Source organism: Schistocerca cancellata, chromosome 1, assembly GCF_023864275.1.
Source record: "Schistocerca cancellata isolate TAMUIC-IGC-003103 chromosome 1, iqSchCanc2.1, whole genome shotgun sequence".
Taxonomy (NCBI): Eukaryota; Metazoa; Arthropoda; class Insecta; order Orthoptera; family Acrididae; genus Schistocerca; species Schistocerca cancellata.
This window is the reverse complement of record NC_064626.1, coordinates 1,021,376,210-1,021,397,198: the sequence shown is the minus strand read 5'-3', so window position 1 is coordinate 1,021,397,198 and position 20,989 is coordinate 1,021,376,210. Positions and strand designations below refer to the sequence as shown.

Genomic DNA, 20,989 nt, shown 5'->3' with positions numbered 1-20,989 from the left:
GAAGAACCTTCTAGTTAGAATTACATCAGTGGTTTATATTTTTATTTTTTGATTACTCTTTTATGCCACCTTTGTTGTTGGAACACTTACTTGTAACACTTAGTTACTAGAATTCTCATTTGTACAAGCTCCCTAAATGTAATCATATATATATAAAAAAAAGTGGCAACGGCTAGCCCTAACCTTGATTTCCCATACTTCCCCTGGTCTATAGGCAGCTCTCTGGGGTGGGTTTACTCAGGAGCCAACGCCTGAAGTGGATCAGATTTTTTTGTTATAGGATGACAAGTGGCGGTGGCACTTAGGTATTTTTTATTATTTTTTTTATTTATTTTTTTAGTTCCATTTTCCTAAGGGGCTTTTTAAGGGAAAAAAGTGGTCCAAAAAGGGGGTAGCGTCTAAAAAAACGGGGTAGCGTCTAAAAAAATAAAAAACAAAAAAGAAAAAAGGGGTAGCGTAAAAAAGAGCTAACGTCTAAAAAATATAAAACAGAAATAAAACAAACATAAAAAATAAAAAAAATAAAAAAAGGTCCCGAGTTCGAGTCTCGGTCCAGCACACAGTTTTAATCTGCCAGGAAGTTTCATATCAGGGCACACTCCGCTGTAGAGTGAAAATTTCATTCTAAAAACATTGACTTTATCTTATCGAGTTCAGGTTCGAAAGAAGCGTCTTGATGTGTGGAATATGATTGTGAGGGCGGAATATGTAAGCAATGAAGGTCAGGAGACCACGACGTCCTACACTATTATACACAATGGAGTTACATAATTTAAAAAAAAGAGGGGGGCTGGGATTTGCTGGTTAGGTCTTAGTTAAAGAACTCGCTGGATTTAGCAATGGATATACTGCAGGTCATAAAACGAGCTATACGGAATGGAGCACCGGTTATGGATTTCTGCTTTGCCACGGTTTCATAGCGCTGAGTGTTGACACTACACAACGCTCTCGAAGCGTGGAGGTGTCTCGGCACGTGATTACGCCTTGTCTTTCCCACTGCGAAATACTGCGACGCCCCTCGTTGTGCTATCTGACAGGCATTTCTCCCGGGGAAAACCCGCCTTTAATTAAGTGTGTGTGAAACGCCGGACGTGAATGACAAGGCGGCGCCCCAAATGGAATAATTTGTTAGGCACTCGCCGCGGCTCTGATTGCGGACGGGCTTCCGCGCCACGGGCAGCGGGTCATTACGTGGGCCGCGCCACAAAGGCGCGCGTCACGCCACAAAGGCGGCCGTCGCGCTCGTGCCGGCATTCACGGCCGCGTCCAGCCGCTAAGCAGAGCGCGGGCGGCCGTGACTGCGCGCTTCTGGAGCCGCGCGCAGGCGCCCCGCGCCTTAATCACGCACAACACACGCGGCTCGCTCATGACACGCGATACTCCACGAACGGCGACCTTCTTCCGTCGCACCTCTAAAGGCTTAAGTAGGTGTTCTACTTGTCCGTATGAAGCAGTCGCTGTTTAACTCAGACTAGGGACCAACGACCTCGTGTGGATTCGCCGACACTGGAACTGTATTTACACAACGTCATTAATGAGGTTTCGATTACTTCAACTTAGACCCTGAAGGTGGTTTCATACGTTCGCGCGAATTAATTTGACACCTCTGCAGAAGGAACAGTCACCTCACAATACTATCTGCTGGTAACTTGCGCACTTCGAGAGTTGTCCTTGCTGTCTCGGCCACTGCGAGCCAAACTTCACGCGAGCCCAATGTGTGGGCTGAGGTTCGGCCTTCCCTTGCTTTCCTCGGTCTTTCTCGGAACTTCTTGGTACAGCGCGATATTTCATTTAGCACTGCAGTGACCTCTTGCCAATTTATTCGACACCTGCACAGTAACGAATTTGCGTCATAAGGGCTGCAGAATTTCATTAAAACTATTTTAAACTGAAGAGCTAAGGAAACGTACACCTGCCTACCATCTGCGTCAATGCACAAGTGCTGCAACATGACGTGGCATGGACTCCACTAACATCTGAAGTAGTGCTGGAGGAGAATGACACCATGAATCCTCCAGGGCTGTCCATAAATATGCAGGAGTACGAGGGGGTCGAGATATCTTCTGAACAGTACGTTGCAAGGCATCCCAGATATGATCAATAATGTTCATGTGTGGAGAGTTTGGTGGCCACCGAAGGTGTTTAAACTCTAAAGCGTGATTCTGGAGCCAGTCTGTGGCACTTCAGGAAGTGTAGGGTGTCGCATTGTCCTACTGGAACTGTCCAAGTTTGTCGGAATGCACAATGGACATGAATGGATACAAGTAATCAGAAAGGATGCTTACGAACGTGTCACCTGTCAGAGTCGTATCTAGACGTATCAGGGGTCCCATATCACTCCAACTGCACACGCCACACACCATTACACAGCCTCCACCAGCTTGAACAGTCCCCTGCCGACATGCAGGTTCCATAGATTCATGAGGTTGTCTCCATACCCGTACACGTCCATCCACTCGATACAATTTGAAACGAGACTCGTCCAACCATGCAGCGTGTTTCCAGTCATCAACAGTCCAATGTTGGTGATGACAGGCACAGGCAAGGCGTCAAGCATCGTGTTGTACAGTCATTAAGGGTACAAGAGTGGGCCTTCGGAGGCATATTGATGATGTTTTGTTGAATGATTTGCATGCTGACACTTGTTGATGGCCCAGCATCGACATCTGCAGCAGTCTGATGAAGGGTTGCGCTTCTGTCACGTTAAATGATTCTCTTCAAGCGTCGTTGGTCCCGTTCTTGCAGGATCTTTTTTGGGGGGCAGCGATGTCGGAGATTTGATGTTTTATCGGATTCCTGATATTGAGGATACACGCTCGTGCGCCGACTATGACATCACGTTCAAACCTACTTAAATCCTGATTACCTGCCACTGTAGCAGCAGTAACCGATCTAATAACTGCGACCAACACTTGTTGTCTTATTTAGGCGTTGCCAACGGCAACGCCGTATTCTGACTGTTTACGTACTCTGTATTTGAATAGAATGTCTATGCCAGTTGTTTCTTTGGCTGCAGGGTCGGCTATGGCGCGCCGAACCAACTTCACGCGAGCCCAATGCAGGGGCTGAGACTCGGCCCATTTCGGCTTTGCTCGGTCCTTCTCGGAAGTACTTGGTAGAGCGCGACATTTCATTCAGCACTGCGGAGGCACGATATTGATCAATTCGGCAGAGTCTAGTGTCAATGCTGTTTAACCTTGTTCGTGATATAAAGAAATTTCACTGATCCAGTGGCTGCTTTCACAAAAAGAGGCCATCTGTCATTGCAAGTATTAAAAATGAATTAGGATGAGAGAATTGAAGGATGAGAATTACCCGCCAGGATAGCCGAGAGCGCTAACCCGCTGCTTCCTGGACTCGGTTAGGCGCGCCGGCCCCGGATCGAATCCGCCCAGCGGATTAACGACGATGGCCGGTTTGCTGGCCAGCCTGGATGTGGTTTTTAGGCGGTTTTCCACATCCTACTTGGTGAATACCGGGCTGGTCCCCACGTCCCGCCTCAGTTACACCACTCGCAGACATTTGAAACACATTCACACTACTTCACGATTTGCACTAGACACAGACAGCTAGGGTACACCAATTCCGTCCTGGGGGGTATGGGGTGGTGGCAGGAAGGGCATCCAGCCACTCCTTAAAATTAACCATGCCAAATCCGTAATTAACCCTGCCAACCCTGCGCACAATGCGAGATACAGGCTGTAGCAAAGAATAGAAGGATGAGAATTATCAATGTGTATTATGAAGTGAAGGTAAATGGATCCAGAGACCAATGTAACGATTCTAACCCAGGTTTCCTGTTCACCAGTAATATGCACTAACCACTACGCCACCCTCTCGCAGTGGCTTTACACAACTACACGGAATACCCTAGCAAGAGTACCTTTTCAGTCAACATTACGCCTTAGCCCAATTTGGTATGCCCCCTTTACTCGAACTTCATTCAGTGCTGAAATTCTATTCCAATATGGCTAGAGAGCCTCTGCTATGCTGTTCGAGTTTAGAAGGAATACCAACTGGGCTGAGGCACGAATGGAAATCTGGACTGAGCAGGGACACATGTTAGTGTAGCTCCATGTAGAGGTGCAAAGCCACTCTCCCAGAGTGGTGTAGTGGTTAGTATATCTGCCTGGTGAGCAAGAGACTAGGTTCGAATCCCAGTCTCCATACAAATTTTCATTCGTGATTCAATCTGCAAGCATAAATCATATATTATGCAGTTGCTAATTGATGAGTACCGTAAATGTCCTACGGAAATACAGCACACCACAATGTAGAAACATTTATTTGAAGATGAAGAAGCAAAAAATTACGTTGACTGACAGACAATATTCATTGTTCTGTATATCAAGGATCAATTTGTACTATATTTGCAGGTATGGAGAACTTTATGAAACTGGTGTTACGGACACTAAATTTTCTGAAGTCGCACATATTATTGCAATATCAGTTGCAACAAAATGGCTCTGAGCACTATGGGACTCAACATCTGAGGTCATCAGTCCCATAGAACTTAGAACTACTTAAACCTAACTAACCTAAGGACATCACACACATCCATGCCCGAAGTAGAATTAGAACCTGCGACCGTAGCAGTCACGTGGTTCCGGACTGTAGTACCTAGAACCGCACGGCCACCGCGGCCGGCTCAGTTGCAACAGTTTTCGATAAAACTGAACGAAGAGTGTGGAGACTTTACTACTGGAACTCACATTGTATGAGCCAAAGTAAGCGTTGGACGATTTTTTGATTTAAAATTCGCTATTGTTTAATTTATGAAGGGAAAAGGGAAGTAGGAACGAAAATGGGACAACATCCGAAATGGATTGCTGACCTCACATTTTAAGTTGGCTTGACTTCAGACTACCCACATTAAGAAGCAAAAAGTTGTGAAATACTTTATCTCTGATTCTATGGCAATGCATTTAAAAAGTTAATAGGCTGATAAAAAACACTGTCCGTTTCCCTAAGTTCCCCGTAAAAGAAAACACGAGTCTTCAAGACTTCATTGCAACCTTGAAAAAATGACAAGCTTAGTTTTGTAAAAATTTTGAGGACACTGCCAATCTTACATCTGTTTCCGAGCAGCTTCCGAGACATATGTGTGTCAAAGACTAGTTTCGATTATGAAACTAACATAAGTTGACTACATGACAACCTGGGTGCGAAAAGCTGTGAAATTGTCTGTGTTTGCTCTGCTGACAGTTTCTAGCAGATAAAAACTATATCACGTTTTCAGCCCACAACAAATAATTAAATAATAATTGTTTGAGATACATGTTGTTGAGAAACACGAAGTATAAAACCAAGTTGTTTGTGGAGCTACTGCATTATCATTTAAATGCGGTGAACTGGCTGTGTCCCCCTCTTCCTTCTCCCCAGACTCTGACAGGATGTTGTGTTGGTGACGAAAGTGTGCAGCTAGGTGAGGGGGCTGTGGCACCCGTGCCAGCACACAAACACAGCTCACATGCCAATATCTTGGCTGCCCCTGTGACACAGCCGTCTTCACACACTGTAGGTGCAGCGATAGTACTTCATAGCCAGACATATGGGATTATATGAAAATTTTTTTAATTTATGCTGGAAGAGGCAAAAACTCGATTAAAAACTGTGCCTAAAAGGTTTACAGGAGCCGATAGCTATTCCTATCACACAATGCATATAATAAAGAAGGGGCCGGAAAACAAATTACAGGTATTTCTCAAGGCTTTACTATTTCTGAAGGATACGAAGGAGAAGAAAATTTCATTGTGAGGTAATATTCGCGACCAAGTTACCAGGGGACTTGCCCATATCATCCACGTGATTCAAGTGCTCTTTTGACATTTCTTTATCTTACGTTGTAAGTGTCGCAGTAGGTGGCTTTGTCCGCTATACTGTCCTTTCAACCATTTCTTGTTTTTCGTGATTTGCTCCTAGCAGTGCGTAGATGGACTTTTTTCTTTGGCTGATCTTTTGTTTATGTGACTTTTTCTTTTTATGTACTCTAGTAACTACTATCGTCTTCGAACGACTACATTTCTCGAATTAATGGTAGTACTAACACAACCTATTATCATTAGCGTTTGCAGACTCGCTAGCTGTAGCTTCCACTTTACGGAGAACATATGTCTGAACATAGACCTCATCTCTCGGAGCACACCTCTCCTATTACCGTCGTCCCCTTCCCTATCAAGCTGTCTGCACAGGAGCTGATCAAGTTAATTTGTCGCAGTTTCCGATAGTGTGATGGCGCGCGTGCCTGTTTGTGTGTGTGTGTGTGTGTGTGTGTGTGTGTGTGTGGATGAGAAGTCTTTTTTTTGGGGGTGGGGGGTGTGGGTTGGGGGGTTGTTAGACTTCTGACTGTTTTGACGTGGGCAGCCACGATTTCCTTTCCCGTGCCAATCTTTTCGTCTCACAGTAGCACTTGCAACCTAAGTCCTCAATTATCTGCTATATGTATTCTAATCTCTGTCTTTCAAATGGCTCTGAGCACTATAGGACTTAACTGCTGAGGTCATCAGTCCCCTAGAACTTAGAACTACTTAAACCTAAGTAACCTAAGGACATCACACACACCAGTGCCCGAGGCAGGATTCGAACCTGCGACCGTAGCGGTCGCGCGGCGGTTCCAGACTGTAGCGCCTAGAACCGCTCGGCCACTCAGGCCGGCAATCTCTGTCTTCTTCTACAGTTTTTGCCCTCTACAGCTCCCTCTAGTACCATGGAAGTCAGTCCCTGATATCTTAACAGATGTCCTATCATACAGTCCCTTCTCCTTGTCAGTGTTTTCCACGTATTCCTTTCCACTCCGATTCCTCGCAGAACGTCCTCATTCCATACGTTAACAGTCCACCTAATTTTCAACATTGGCCTGTAGCACCACATCTCAAATGCTTCGATTCTCTTCTATTTCACTACCATGTTGTGCTCCAAACGTACATTCTCAGAAATTTCTTCCTCAAATTAAGATCTATGTTAGATACTAGTAGACTTCTCTTAGCCAGGTGTGCCCTTTCTGTCAGTGCTAGTCTGCTTTTGATGTTCTCCTTGCTGCGTCCATCATTGGTTATTTTGCTGCTTACGTAGCAGAGTTTCTTAACTTCATCTGCATCGTCACCATCAATCCTGGTGTTAAGTTTCTCACGGTTCTCATTTCTTCTACTTATCATTACTTTCGTCCTTCTTCGATTTACTCACAATTCATATTCTGTACTCATTAGACCATTCCATTCAAGAGGTCATGTAATTCTTTTTCACTTTCATTCAAAACAGCAATAACGTCAGCGAATCGTATTATTGATATCCTTTCTCCTTTAATTTTAATTCCATGGCTGAATCTTTCTTTTATTTTCATCATTGCTTCTTCGATGTACAGACTGAACAGTAGTGGTGAAAGACTAATCCCTGTCTTACATCCTTTTTAATCGGAGCGCTTCGTCCTTGGCCGTCCACTTTTATTATTCCCTTTCGGCTCATGTACATACTATATATTACTCGCATCTCCCTAAAGCTTATCCCTGTTTCTCTCAGAATGTCGAACATCTTACACCATTTTACATAGTCGAACGCTTTTCGCATGTTAACAAATCTTACAAACGTGTCCTGATTTCTCTTTAGCCTTCATTCCATTATCAACCGCAACGTTAGAATTGTCTCTCTGGAGCCTTCACCTTCCCTGAAGTCAAACATCCTCAATTTTCTTTTCCATTCTTCTGTATATTTTTCTTGTCAGCAACTAGGATGCATGAGCTCTTTAGCTGATTGCGTGATAATTCTCGCACTTGTCAGCTTTTGCAGTCTTCGCAATTGTGTGGGTGATATTTTTCCCAAAGTCAGAATGTATGTCACCAGATTAATTCATTCTATAAACCAATGTGAATAGTCGTTTTGTTGTCACTTATCGCAACGATATTAGAATTTTTGATGGAATGTTATCTACCCCTTCTGTCACCAAAGCTCTCTTAAATTCTCATTCTTATACTGGATCTCCTATCTCTTCTAAATCGAGTCCTGTTTCTTCTTCTATCACATCAGATAAATCTTCTCCCTCACAGAGACATTCAGTGTACGCTGTCCTCCTACCCGTTCTCTGCTCTGCATTTAAAAGTGGAATTCCCGTGGCACTCTTTGTATAGTGCTTTGTATAGTATTCTTATTTATGTTTCCAGCGGTTTGTGAGCATTCTTGGCTGACCTAACATATTCCTGTATCTACATCTACATGACTAATTCGCAATTCACACTTAAGTACCTGGCAGAAGATTCTTCGAACCAACTTTAGAGTGCTTCTCTATCGTTCTACACTTTAACAGCATGTAGGAAAAATGAGCACTGAAAACCTTCCGCACGAGCTTCGATTTCTCAGCTTTTATTATTTGTGCTTTCAGAAGAGAAAGCTGGTGACTGAAATTTCGTGAAATGTTCTCCCTGCAACGAAAACGTCTTTTTTAATGTTTGCCACCCCAACTCGCGTATTATATTCGTGACACTCTCTACTCCATTCCGCGATAATACAAAACGAAGTGTATTTCTTTTGATTTTTGGAAAGATATTACAATTGAGATTCGAAAAATTCCGTTTCCTCATAGTATTTTTCAATGTAGTGAAAGGTCTCTGTTGGATTCCTTTCATATTAACTTCTTAAATATGTTGTCATTTACGACATAAATTCCTCTTCTAATTTTACTCTGGTGTTTCTGACTATCTGGGAGGAGACTGAGCAGTGAAACGTGTTACTTTTACACACAAACAAGAACGATCTGTCACAGTACTACACTTTAAAGCACAGTTTATACGTAATTCATGTCACACAGTCTCATACGGAACCTACATCTGCTGTCTTTTATATACTGTATACGATAAGATACTGTCATCCCCCTTTCCTTCTGTGTGAGAGGATGAATGAGCAAATGTATTTCTAGTTGCATGCTTGAGGGTAGCAGACAAGCCTGTCTGCTAGAGAACAGTAGGACCAACGTCGGAACAGGTAGCTACGCTTTCTAAAAGCAGAGAGGTTTCTATTTTTAGTATGGTCCTGTCCGTCCCTTGTCATGTTGGTATAGGAAGCTGCCCCTCTGGACACTTCCGTTTGTATTTGTGAGCCACCCTCAGGAAGGGACCACAGCAGTCTGTCCGTGGCGAGCGTCTGAAGTGGTAAGATCTCCGGCTAAGCGCGTGTCTGCTAAGTCCGTAGGACAATGGATTTCTTAAGTTCAGCCTAACTGAAAATTTAATCACCTTTATTTCAGGTTTAGCTCTAAAATATCTAATGTTATCTTAAATTGCAACGCAGTGTAATTCGAGTGTGAAGTTCAGAATATATTCCGGTAGTTGCTTTGTCACTACTTTATGAGTAAAGTGGAACCACATGTTGATCAGTAACTCTAACTAGCATCATCAATCTTCAATGCGAATGTGCGTGAGATTATAACGTCTCGTCTTGACAATATTTTTCAATATAGCAACTTTTCTTTATGTTCAACCCACGTGGGGTGTACTTTGTGAGACCAGTACCACGTGCTTATACAATAGTTCGACCCATCAGGTTAATAGTAAGACGATAGTAACCAGTTTGAGGTTTTTCTTTTGTAAATTGCTTTTCGATCTAATTTATTTTAATTATCGAAATTTATTGTGGAGTTACACTCTTTGTGTAAACCAAGTTGACCACGTGAAGCATGTGGTGTAATCATCAAAGTAGCCCTCAGCTACTCTTTTCGGGAAGATTTCACAGGGAGTTAGAATGAATTTAGTATACCAGTGTGTGGTAATTACATGACGGACAGAATTGTGCTACGAACGTAATTTCTTTGAGTGAAAATTGAATCTGTTGGTTGTGGTTAATTTCCTCTTGCGTATGTTTCAATGTTCTTCGTGTGTTATTTTATGAATGCAGTGTTGTATACAGTCTCCCAAACTTGGCTCCATATTTGATGTGTTCCGTAAGATTACAAACTCACATTTTCACAGTCCTAAATAAGGCACCAACTTAGTTATGACTCACGTTTAATATGCTGAAATTTCAATGATCAATGTTAAAATAAATTTCCAAATATAAACTGATTTATTTCTTTTTATTTAAATTCTCTTTTTATATATATATCACCGGTTGTCGTATGACTATTAAAAGATTATAATTAATGTTAGTCTGGTTGGGAATTTGGTAAGCTAGACTGGATACCTGGTGAAACAGTTGCACAGTAATGCAAGGTTAACTTCCCCAGACAGCTCACAGCTTTTAACCCGCTTTTATTGTCAATCAGCACCGCTTTCATAGCAAATTAAAGTAACAACGTTACAGTAGTTATAACACCGCACTTTTGCCATGGGTGAGGATATGCGCCACAATGTAGGTAACGATCTGTATTTGTGGACTTTCGGTGTTCTGTGTCGCCCAGGGTATCGTTCTCTATTGTGAAAGCAAGCGAATCCAGAAAACGCAACCTGCCACGTCGTCCATGATGAAGCGAATCTTTGAATTAATCATACTAAGATTGAAAGACGGTAGAGTCTTTATATCATACCATCACTCACTAATTTATCGGCAGTACTGACGTAACCAAATATTGTTTTTTTTTTTTCAGGAATGATATCAGTTCCGCTTACCAGTTGACAGGTAAAATCTTTGTGTCAACAAGCAGTACGAGGTGCATTCAAGTTCTAAGGCCTCCGATTTTTTTTCTAATTAACTACTCACCCGAAATCGATGAAACTGGCGTTATTTCTCGACGTAATCGCCCTGCAGACGTACACATTTTTCACAACGCTGACGCCATGATTCCATGGCAGCGGCGAAGGCTTCTATAGGATTCTGTTTTGACCACTGGAAAATCGCTGAGGCAATAGCAGCACGGCTGGTGAATGTGTGCCCACGGAGAGTGTCTTTCATTGTTGAAAAAAGCCAAAAGTCACTAGGAGCCAGGTCAGGTGAGTAGGGAGCATGAGGAATCACTTCAAAGTTGTTATCACGAAGAAACTGTTGCGTCACGTTAGCTCGATGTGCGGGTGCGTTGTCTTGGTGAAACAGCACACGCGCAGCCCTTCCCGGACGTTTTTGTTGCAGTGCAGGAAGGAATTTGTTCTTCAAAACATTTTCGTAGGATGCACCTGTTACCGTGGTGCCCTTTGGAACGCAGTGGGTAAGGATTACGCCCTCGCTGTCCCAGAACATGGACACCATCATTTTTTCAGCACTGGCGGTTACCCGAAATTTCTTTGGTGGCGGTGAATCTGTGTGCTTCCATTGAGCTGACTGGCGCTTTGTTTCTGGATTGAAAAATGGCATCCACGTCTCATCCATTGTCACAACCGACGAAAAGAAAGTCCCATTCATGCTGTCGTTGCGCGTCAACACTGCTTGGCAACATGCCACACGGGCAGCCATGCGGTCGTCCGTCAGCATTCGTGGCACCCACCTGGATGACACTTTTCGCATTTTCAGGTCGTCATGCAGGATTGTGTGCACAGAACCCACAGAAATGCCAATTCTGGAGGCGATCTGTTCAACAGTCATTCGGCAATCCCCCAAAACAATTCTCTCCACTTTCTCGATCATGTCATCAGACCGGCTTGTGCGAGCCTGAGGTTGTTTCGGTTTGTTGTCACTCAATGTTCTGCCTTCATTAAACTGTCACACCCACGAACGCACTTTCGACACATCCATAACTCCATCACCACATGTCTCCTTCAACTGTCGATGAATTTCAATTGGTTTCACACCACGCAAATTCAGAAAACGAATGATTGCACGCTGTTCAAGTAAGGAAAACGTCGCCATTTTAAGTATTTAAAACAGTTCTCATTCTCGCCGCTGGCGGTAAAATTCCATCTGCCGTACGGTGCTGCCATCTCTGGGACGTATTGACAATGAACGCGGCCCCATTTTAAAACAATGCGCATGTTTCTATCTCTTTCCAGTCCGGAGAAAAAGAAATTGGAGGCCTTAGAACTTGAATGCACCTCATATTATGGAGGCAGTTGTGGAGAAAACCTTTAGATCGAGAACTAGCATAATTTTTATGCATGCTGCAAAGGGTATCCGGCTTATTTCTTAATAAACAGTAGAGCCGAAATGTTAAGATTTCTTGCGACACGAATGTGTATAATCTGCTTTTTCAGGATACAACAAGAAATACGTACAGAATTTGAACTGAATTGGGAAATGTTTTCATGTAAGCAGAAGTATCACAACTCAAAATTATGGAAGGTTCACCAAATGTAAACTCCCTCTCGAGTTTAGCAGGTGCGTTACCTACAAAAGTAAGTCCGAATTATAACCTGTATCGGAATGTTCTCTCATATACAAGGTTAAGGTCGACGAATTTATAAAATAACACTATCTGACCATGATATTAAGGTAATATGACCTAGAACAGGTGAGATTACTTCTCGCATTGTACTGTAATGGGCAAAGCAAATAATTGATTGCTTTACGTGAACTTGAACACTCGAAGGAAACATATCAACTTACCTAGAAAGGTGTAGGCAGTGGTATTTTTATTGCCGCTGTATACAATGGGCATGATGTAACCACACTGTTAGCATAGCTCACAACACATGAAACAGAAGTCACACTTCACGGGGCGAAAGCTGCAGTTCTTCTGGACCTGTCAAACTGTGTCACCTACACTCATTTCTGAAAAAAATAGTAAAACAAAGAATGCCTAAAACAATTACGCATAATAGTATTTACTTAATTGGTGATAGATTTGAGATTAATCGTGGATTTATTTTTAGAAAGTACTACCTTTCCTGATGGCAGGTTAGTGGATCCTGTACCAAGTGATATTGTGTTAACTGCAGCTCGTCGTAAATTTATATAGGGAAGTGATGGCAAGAAGTACAATTAGAAAGTGTTTGACTAGGAGAGTGAATAATTATACCCAACTATCTCTAGTAAGCATCACGATTACACTCGTGGTAGAGAAGGCTTCAACCCGTGAGAACTTGAAACAATACAGAACCCGTATTAGACGAGAAACATTGAACAACTCTCATTGCTAGGGAGTGTGACGAACGTAAAAGCTCTGCCATTTGGATGGATTAACAGCGAACTAATTCTGTACCATACACAGAAGCCAACGCTCTTGACAAAAGCATAAACATAGAATCTACACGCGAGAGACACTCTTTACAGTCATGAAAGATTCATTGTAATTCTCCACTTCTTACCTCACTATTCAGGCCAAGCAGATGAGAAAGCGTATGCGACACTGTATTTTCAAATGATTGATAGAGTCGTACTCCAAATGTGCTGATCCCTTGCACAACCAGACAGCACATTACCAAACTGCAGTGCCCCATACAGCAAACCGCGCCAGCACATCGACCGGCCCATACACCCACACGACTCCCCACACTCTCATGTGTGAACACGCTGCCCACAGAATGCAGCAAGGCGCGCATGAATCTAATTGACTTGGGCAGCCATAGCTCATTGAAAATATTAGTCAATCACAAGCGAAATAATTTCACCACTGAAAGCAGCGAATACGCTACTGGCCATTAAAATTGACATACAAAGAAGAAATGCAGATGATAAACTAGTATTCATTGGACAAATATATTGTACTAGAACTGACAGGTGATTACATTTTCACGCAATTTGGATGCATACATCCTGAGAAATCAGTACCCACAACAACCACCTCTGGCCGTAATGACGGCCTTGATACGCCTGGGCATTGAGTCAAACAGAGCTTGGATGGCGTTTACAGGTACAGCTGCCCATGCAGCTTCAACGCGATACCACAGTTCATCAAGAGTAGTGACTGGCGTATTGTGACGAGCCAGTTGCTCGGCCACCATTGACCAGACGTTTTGAATTGGTGAGAGATCTGGAGAATGTGCTGGCTAGGGCAGCAGTCGAACATTTTTTGTATCCAGAAAGGCCATTACAGGACCTGCAACATGCGGTCGTGCATTATCCTGCTGAAATGTAAGGTTTCACAGAGATCGAATGAAGGGTAGAGCCACGGGTCGTAACACATCTGAAATGTAACGCCCACTGTTCAAATTGCCGTCAATGTGAACAAGAGGTGACCGAGACGTGTAACGAATGGCTCCTCATACCATCACGCCGGGTGATACGCCAGTATGGCGATGACGAATACACACTTCCAGTGTGCGTTCACCCCGATGTCGGCAAACACGGATGCGACCATCATGATGCTGTAAACAGAACCTGGATTCATCCGAAAATATGACATTTTGCCATTTGTGCACCCAGGTTCGTCGTTGAGTACGCCAGTTCATGGTGCTGCATACGTCGTCGAATTGTTCGTGCAGACGGTTGTTGTCTTGCAAACATCCCCATCTGTTGACCCAGGGATCGAGACGTGGCTGCACGATCCGTTACAGCCATGCGGATAAGTTGCCTGTCATCTCGACTGCTCGTGATACGAGGCCGTTGGGATCCAGCATGGCGTTCCGTGTTACCCTCCTGAACCCACCGATTCCATATTCCGCTAACAGTCATTAGATCTCGAGCAGCAGTGTCGCGATACGATAAACTATAATCGCGATAGGCTGCAATCCGACCTTTATCAAAGTCGGAAATGTGATGGTATGCATTTTTCCTCCTTAAACGAGGCATCACAACAACGTTTCACCAGGCAACGCCGGTCAACTGCTGTTTGTGTATGAGAAATCGGTTGGAAAATTTCCTCATGTCAGCACGTTGTAGGTGTCGCCACCGGCGCCAACCTTGTGTAAATTCTCTGAAAACCTAATCGTTTGTATATCACGGCATCTTCTACCTGTCGGTTAAATTTCGCGTCTGTAGCACGTCATCTTCGTGGTGTAGCAATTTTAATGGCCAGTAGTGTATAATGGACAACTTTCACGTGCAAAAAAAAAAAAAAAAAAAAAAATGGCTCTGAGTACTATGGGATTTAACTGCTAAGGTCATCAGTCCCCTAGAACTTAGAACTACTTAAACTTAACTAACCTAAGGACATCACACACATCCATGCCCGAGGCAGGATTCGAACCTGCGACCGTAGCGGTCACTCTTTCACGTGCAATTACTACAGACTTACTCTAGTCCCTTCACGACAAACAGGTGAGGATGTAATGCGGAAGTAGTGTGTGTTCTGTGGACATAGTATCTTGCTTTACCATTTTTATTTTTTGTCATTGTTTGAGTGAATGTAAGCCACAATATGGGAGAATTACACTGAGGTGAGGGAATTCGTGCAATACCTCCTAACATCGAGTCGGACCTCCGTTTGCCCGGCGTAGTGCAGCTGCTAGATGTGGCGTGGACGCAACAAGACTTCGGAAGCTCCCTGCGGAAATACTGAACCATGCTCCCTCTCCAGTCGTCCCTAATCGCGAAAATGTTGCTGGTGCACTAACTCAGGAATTTTCAAATGTGTGTGAATTCCTAAGGGACCAAACTGCTGAGGTTATCGGTCCCTAGACTTACCCACTACTTAAACTAACTTAACGCTAAGGGCAACACTCACATCCATGCCCGAGGGACGACTCGAACCTCCGACGGGAGGGGCCGCACCATTAGTGACATGGCGCCTCTGATCGCGCGGCCATTCCGTGTGGCGGTGCACGAACTGAGCTCTCGATTATACACCATGAATGATTTATGGTATTCAGGTCGGATGCTACGGGTGGCCATATCATTTTCTAAAATCGTCTATTTAGAACAGGGGCGGGCAGGAATTCTGCACGTGTGCGGTGCACATGCACGTGTGCAGTTAACATGTGTTCTGCGTGCACACAGGGGCATGCTGGCCACCCGCTTCTCACCCCTCCCCACCATACCGTCTCTCCGCTTCTTCCTCTGTAATGCGTTTTGTTTCCTGGCCTGCTTTATTAAATGAAGGAATAAGGTTAGTAGGAGTGCTTGACAGAAATCATGGTTTGAAAAACTACCTATTACCTACGATACGTTTTATTTAATTATCACAGGTGGAGTTTACAATACGTCTAATGTCTGGAACAAAATTTCTACATACAGACAAACGCAAACAGTTACGTAAATTTTCATTACTGATGTTTGCTCTTAACCGAGACTTATTAATTTTCATAACAGAAAAAAATCTCTCACAAAAGTATGTCAAGCCCAACATTGACTATCTTCATGGCTTCACGATGGAGACGAGGAAACTCTTGCTGTGGAAAGTCGTGATAAAAAACTATTACACATCTTGCCAAAAGGAACTTGTCTCTCAGACGAGAATTACACTGTAGATCTATTAATTCCATTTGCAAACTGAGATGAATATCATTTACAGAAACCAGCAGCATTAGAAAATTGTAGCGAAATGCAGGAAGATCTGCAGCGGATAGGCACTTGGTGCAGGGAGTGGCAACTGACCCTTAACATAGACAAATGTAATGTATTGCGAATACATAGAAAGAAGGATCCTTTATTGTATGATTGTATGATAGCGGAACAAACACTGGTAGCAGTTACTTCTGTAAAATATCTGGGAGTATGCGTGCGGAACGATTTGAAGTGGAATGATCATATAAAATTAATTGTTGGTAAGGCGGGTACCAGGTTGAGATTCATTGGGAGAGTCCTTAGAAAATGTAGTCCATCAACAAAGGAGGTGGCTTACAAAACACTCGTTCGACCTATACTTGAGTATTGCTCATCAGTGTGGGATCCGTACCAGATCGGGTTGACGGAGGAGATAGAGAAGATCCAAAGAAGAGCGGCGCGTTTCGTCACAGGGTTATTTGGTAACCGTGATAGCGTTACGGAGATGTTTAACAAACTCAAGTGGCAGACTCTGCAAGAGAGGCGCTCTGCATCGCGGTGTAGCTTGCTCGCCAGGTTTCGAGAGGGTGCGTTTCTGGATGAGGTATCGAATATATTGCTTCCCCCTACTTATACCTCCCGAGGAGATCACGAATGTAAAATTAGAGAGATTAGAGCGCGCACGGAGGCTTTCAGACAGTCGTTCTTCCCGCGAACCATACGCGACTGGAACAGGAAAGGGAGGTAATGACAGTGGCACGTAAAGTGCCCTCCGCCACACACCGTTGGGTGGCTTGCGGAGTATAAATGTAGATGTAGATGTAGATTCTCTCGAGAACTATTCAAAACCTTGGGCGTAAGTAAGATATATCCCCAAATCGCTTGAGAAATTCCTCTTTTATTGCACTAAGAACGGCAACATACTGAAATTTAGTATAATGGCGTTCAATATTAAACCTCCGCTCACCAGCGACAATACTGTCACATATTATACATTTCCAATTTTCACGTTTTTCCACAGATAACAAATGATTCTCCCATTCCTTTTTAAAAGATAGCAAATCTCCAATTCTCCGTTTCCTTGATTCACTCTGCATTTTCCGGTTATTGAAATACAACTTTCACTACGTAGTGGTCGCTTCGCTTCAACGTCCGCAGCCTAGCCTGGTACTAGGAGTACACTGCCGCAACCTGCAGGCTGTCGGCACTGTCCCGTTCGATGATTGCACGCGAGCAGCACACGTGCAGCGCTGTGTGCTCATGAGCCGCGTGCAGCGTTTGCCCGCCCCTGGTCTAGAATGTTCTTCGAACCAATCACGAACAGTTGAGGCCCGGTGACATAACGCATTGTCATCCACAAAAATTCTATGGTTTTTTGGGAACACGGTCCATTAATTGCTAAAATGGTTTGCAAGTAGTTGAACTTAGCCATTTCCAGTCAGTGATCCATCTAAACACAACCCACGCCATTGTGGAGCCTCCAGCAGATTGCCCAGTGCCTTGTTGAGATCTTGGTTCCGCTGCCTCGTGGAGTTTGCACCACACTCGAATCCTACCACCAGCTGTTACCAGCTCCAGTCAGCATTTATCTGACCGGCCCAAGGTTTTCCAGTCGTCTAGGGTCCAACCGATAGGGCCTCGAACCCAGGAAACTCGCTGCAGGTGATGTCGTGCTGTTAGCAAAGGAACTCGCGCCGGTCGTCTGCTACCATAGCCCATTAAAGCCAAATTTCGCCACGCTGTCGTTCGTCGTACGTTCCACATTGATTACTGCGATTATTTTACGCAGTGTTGCTTATATGTCAGCACAGACTACGCGAACGCCGCTGCTGTCGGCCGTTAAGTGAAGACTGTCAGCCACTGTGTTGACAGTGATAAGAGGAAATGCTTGAAATGTTGTATTATCGCTACACTCTTGACACCGTAGATCCGGAAATATTGAATTCCATAGCGATTCCCGAAATAGATTTGCCATACATCTAGAAATGGAATGTACCTTGCATCTAGCTGCAAACACCACTCTGCATACATAGTCCGTTAATTCCCTTCGTGCAGCCATAATCACGTAGGAAATCGTTTCACATGAAACACCTGAGTGGAAATGTCAGCTCCGCCAATTCACTGCCGTTTCATACATTGTGTACGCGATACTACCGCAGTCCGTATATGAACTTATCGCTGTACCATGACGTTTGTCACCTCAGTCTGCAGCTTTAGGATTGCGCTTGCTTGGTGATCCCGAGACTTGCATTTGAAGCGTAATATGCATAACAGTTGACTGGTAATTCAATGCATGTTCACGACTATATGGACACAACATTTTTTTCTAGTGTTCTTTCTTTACAATTCCTTACGCCTTCTCTTTCAGTGTGGGTTCCCAGTACTTTTCTTAACTATGCTTAATGTATAATTTTGTGTAATTTGAATCTCGAACACAGGTGATCACATGTATTCACAGTGATGTTTCTTCACTTTAGTATACGTATTCAGCCAATGTGTTTAGAAAATCTGTTACAAACCCGAACATCAAGTTCCGTAACCACACCACAATCGTCCATCCGGTCGCAATCTAACCTTGTAAGAAGCTGAAATCATTGTGTGTACTGCTTGCATAATTAAGCAACATGAATGTATGCTAGAAAGGCAGATTACAGAATATCAGTAGTAAATAAAAAAGGTCAACTGGCACGTCGCTTCAGTTTCAAGGCAGAGTAAACATTTATCAAGCATGTCAAAGTCTTTTGGATGGCATATACTCAGTACACTTAGTTCAAGTCACACAGTCAGTGCATTACATTCACTATTTTATATCAAACATAAAACTTTTAAGCTGTTCACGAAATCGACCCAGTTCATCTTTGCCACGTTTTCAGAACACAAAAAGTATGTCCATGTAACCGAATCAGTTGTGTGGGTTTTTCCCAGCAGTGAACTGAGAGTGAAATACACTCCTGGAAATTGAAATAAGAACACCGTGAATTCATTGTCCCAGGAAAGGGAAACTTTATTGACACATTCCTGGGGTCAGATACATCACATGATCACACTGACAGAACCACAGGCACATAGACACAGGCAACAGAGCATGCACAATGTCGGCACTAGTACAGTGTATATCCACCTTTCGCAGCAATGCAGGCTGCTATTCTCCCATGGAGACGGCCTAACGGTGTGCGGGACCGTAGCCCAGCTTCATGGAGACGGTTGCGAATGGTCCTCGCCGATACCCCAGGAGCAACAGTGTCCCTAATTTGCTGGGAAGTGGCGGTGCGGTCCCCTACGGCACTGCGTAGGATCCTACGGTCTTGGCGTGCATCCGTGCGTCGCTGCGGTCCGGTCCCAGGTCGACGGGCACGTGCACCTTCCGCCGACCACTGGCGACAACACCGATGTACTGTGGAGACCTCACGCCCCACGTGTTGAGCAATTCGGCGGTACGTCCACCCGGCCTCCCGCATGCCCACTATACGCCCTCGCTCAAAGTCCGTCAACTGCACATACGGTTCACGTCCACGCTGTCGCGGCATGCTACCAGTGTTAAAGACTGCGATGGAGCTCCGTATGCCACGGCAAACTGGCTGACACTGACGGCGGCGGTGCACAAATGCTGCGCAGCTAGCGCCATTCGACGGCCAACACCGCGGTTCCTGGTGTGTCCGCTGTGCCGTGCGTGTGATCATTGCTTGTACAGCCCTCTCGCAGTGTCCGGAGCAAGTATGGTGGGTCTGACACACCGGTGTCAATGTGTTCTTTTTTCCATTTCCAGGAGTGTATATGACTTAAAATTCAAGCATCGAAAGAATAGTGTAATAGACATTCTGCAAGCAAGATCGACATCCTGCAGCTAAACGAGAAAACCTGCAGGCAGCATGCATACACCAACTCGAATGCTAAAATTGCAATGCAGTATACCGAGTAGCTTTCCTAAGAGTCGTTACAAGCAATTTTTTTAAAGTGGTGCTTTATCTCTTCGAAATTAGTCTCATGTGAAACTCGGTTTAACGATATGAGCCAGAATAACGCGAATAGTTGAGAGGCACCCACATGCCTTGCTCATACTGAGGCATCAAGCAGTCAGGCCTGCGAGATTAGTGGTCTGCCAAGCGAGTGGATTCATTCTTATTTATCGAGTAACATGAACTCTCGTACTCACAATTAAGTTACAAATTATCCTCCTGTATGAATATTACGCAACGGATAACGCACATCTGACTGTTAGTAATTTACACAACTCTGACTGTTCACTACGCACTGGCAATACCACATTTTCTTTCTCATTCAACGGCTTTGAACAACACGTGGCCATCGCACTGAATATGAATGGCGCACACATTATAAATTCTGGGTATCATGACAACATACAATCCGAAGGAAAAGGCCACCAATCTTTTTCTTTTCACTATCTTATTTATTCCGATAAATTCTATTACCTAAACACACAAATTCTATAACCTACAACAATAACACATGAGAAATTCCGCCCATTGGGCATGGTTTTACATTGGTGATTCTCTATCTTATGGTCTCGTAATTATATAACGCTACAGTGCACTTTCTGGATAGGATGGTGGATCTTTTTCTATATCTCACACTTCGACTCACACACCCATCATTACGAAAATTTCCTCCAGACCGAGCGGTACAAAAAGGAACATGCATAACCCACTGCCTCTGAAACTATCTTGTTACTCAAAATATCCACGGGTATGCTGCCGGTCTATAGTGTCCAACGGGCACAATATTTCGGCGATCAAACATGTCGCCATCATCAGGTGAACTG

The 20,989-nt window shown here is 44.0% G+C and overlaps 1 protein-coding gene across 1 annotated transcript in view; it reads right to left on the bottom strand.

The window, feature by feature from the left end:
• Positions 1-1,187: 1,187 nt before the first annotated feature.
• The window catches only part of LOC126122157 (uncharacterized), a 74,933-nt gene continuing 55,131 nt past the window's right edge, over positions 1,188-20,989 (bottom strand). The window contains exon 3 of the mRNA XM_049915088.1: positions 1,188-1,335. Coding sequence (XP_049771045.1) covers positions 1,188-1,335 — 148 coding nt within the window. The remainder of the gene's footprint in view (positions 1,336-20,989) is intronic.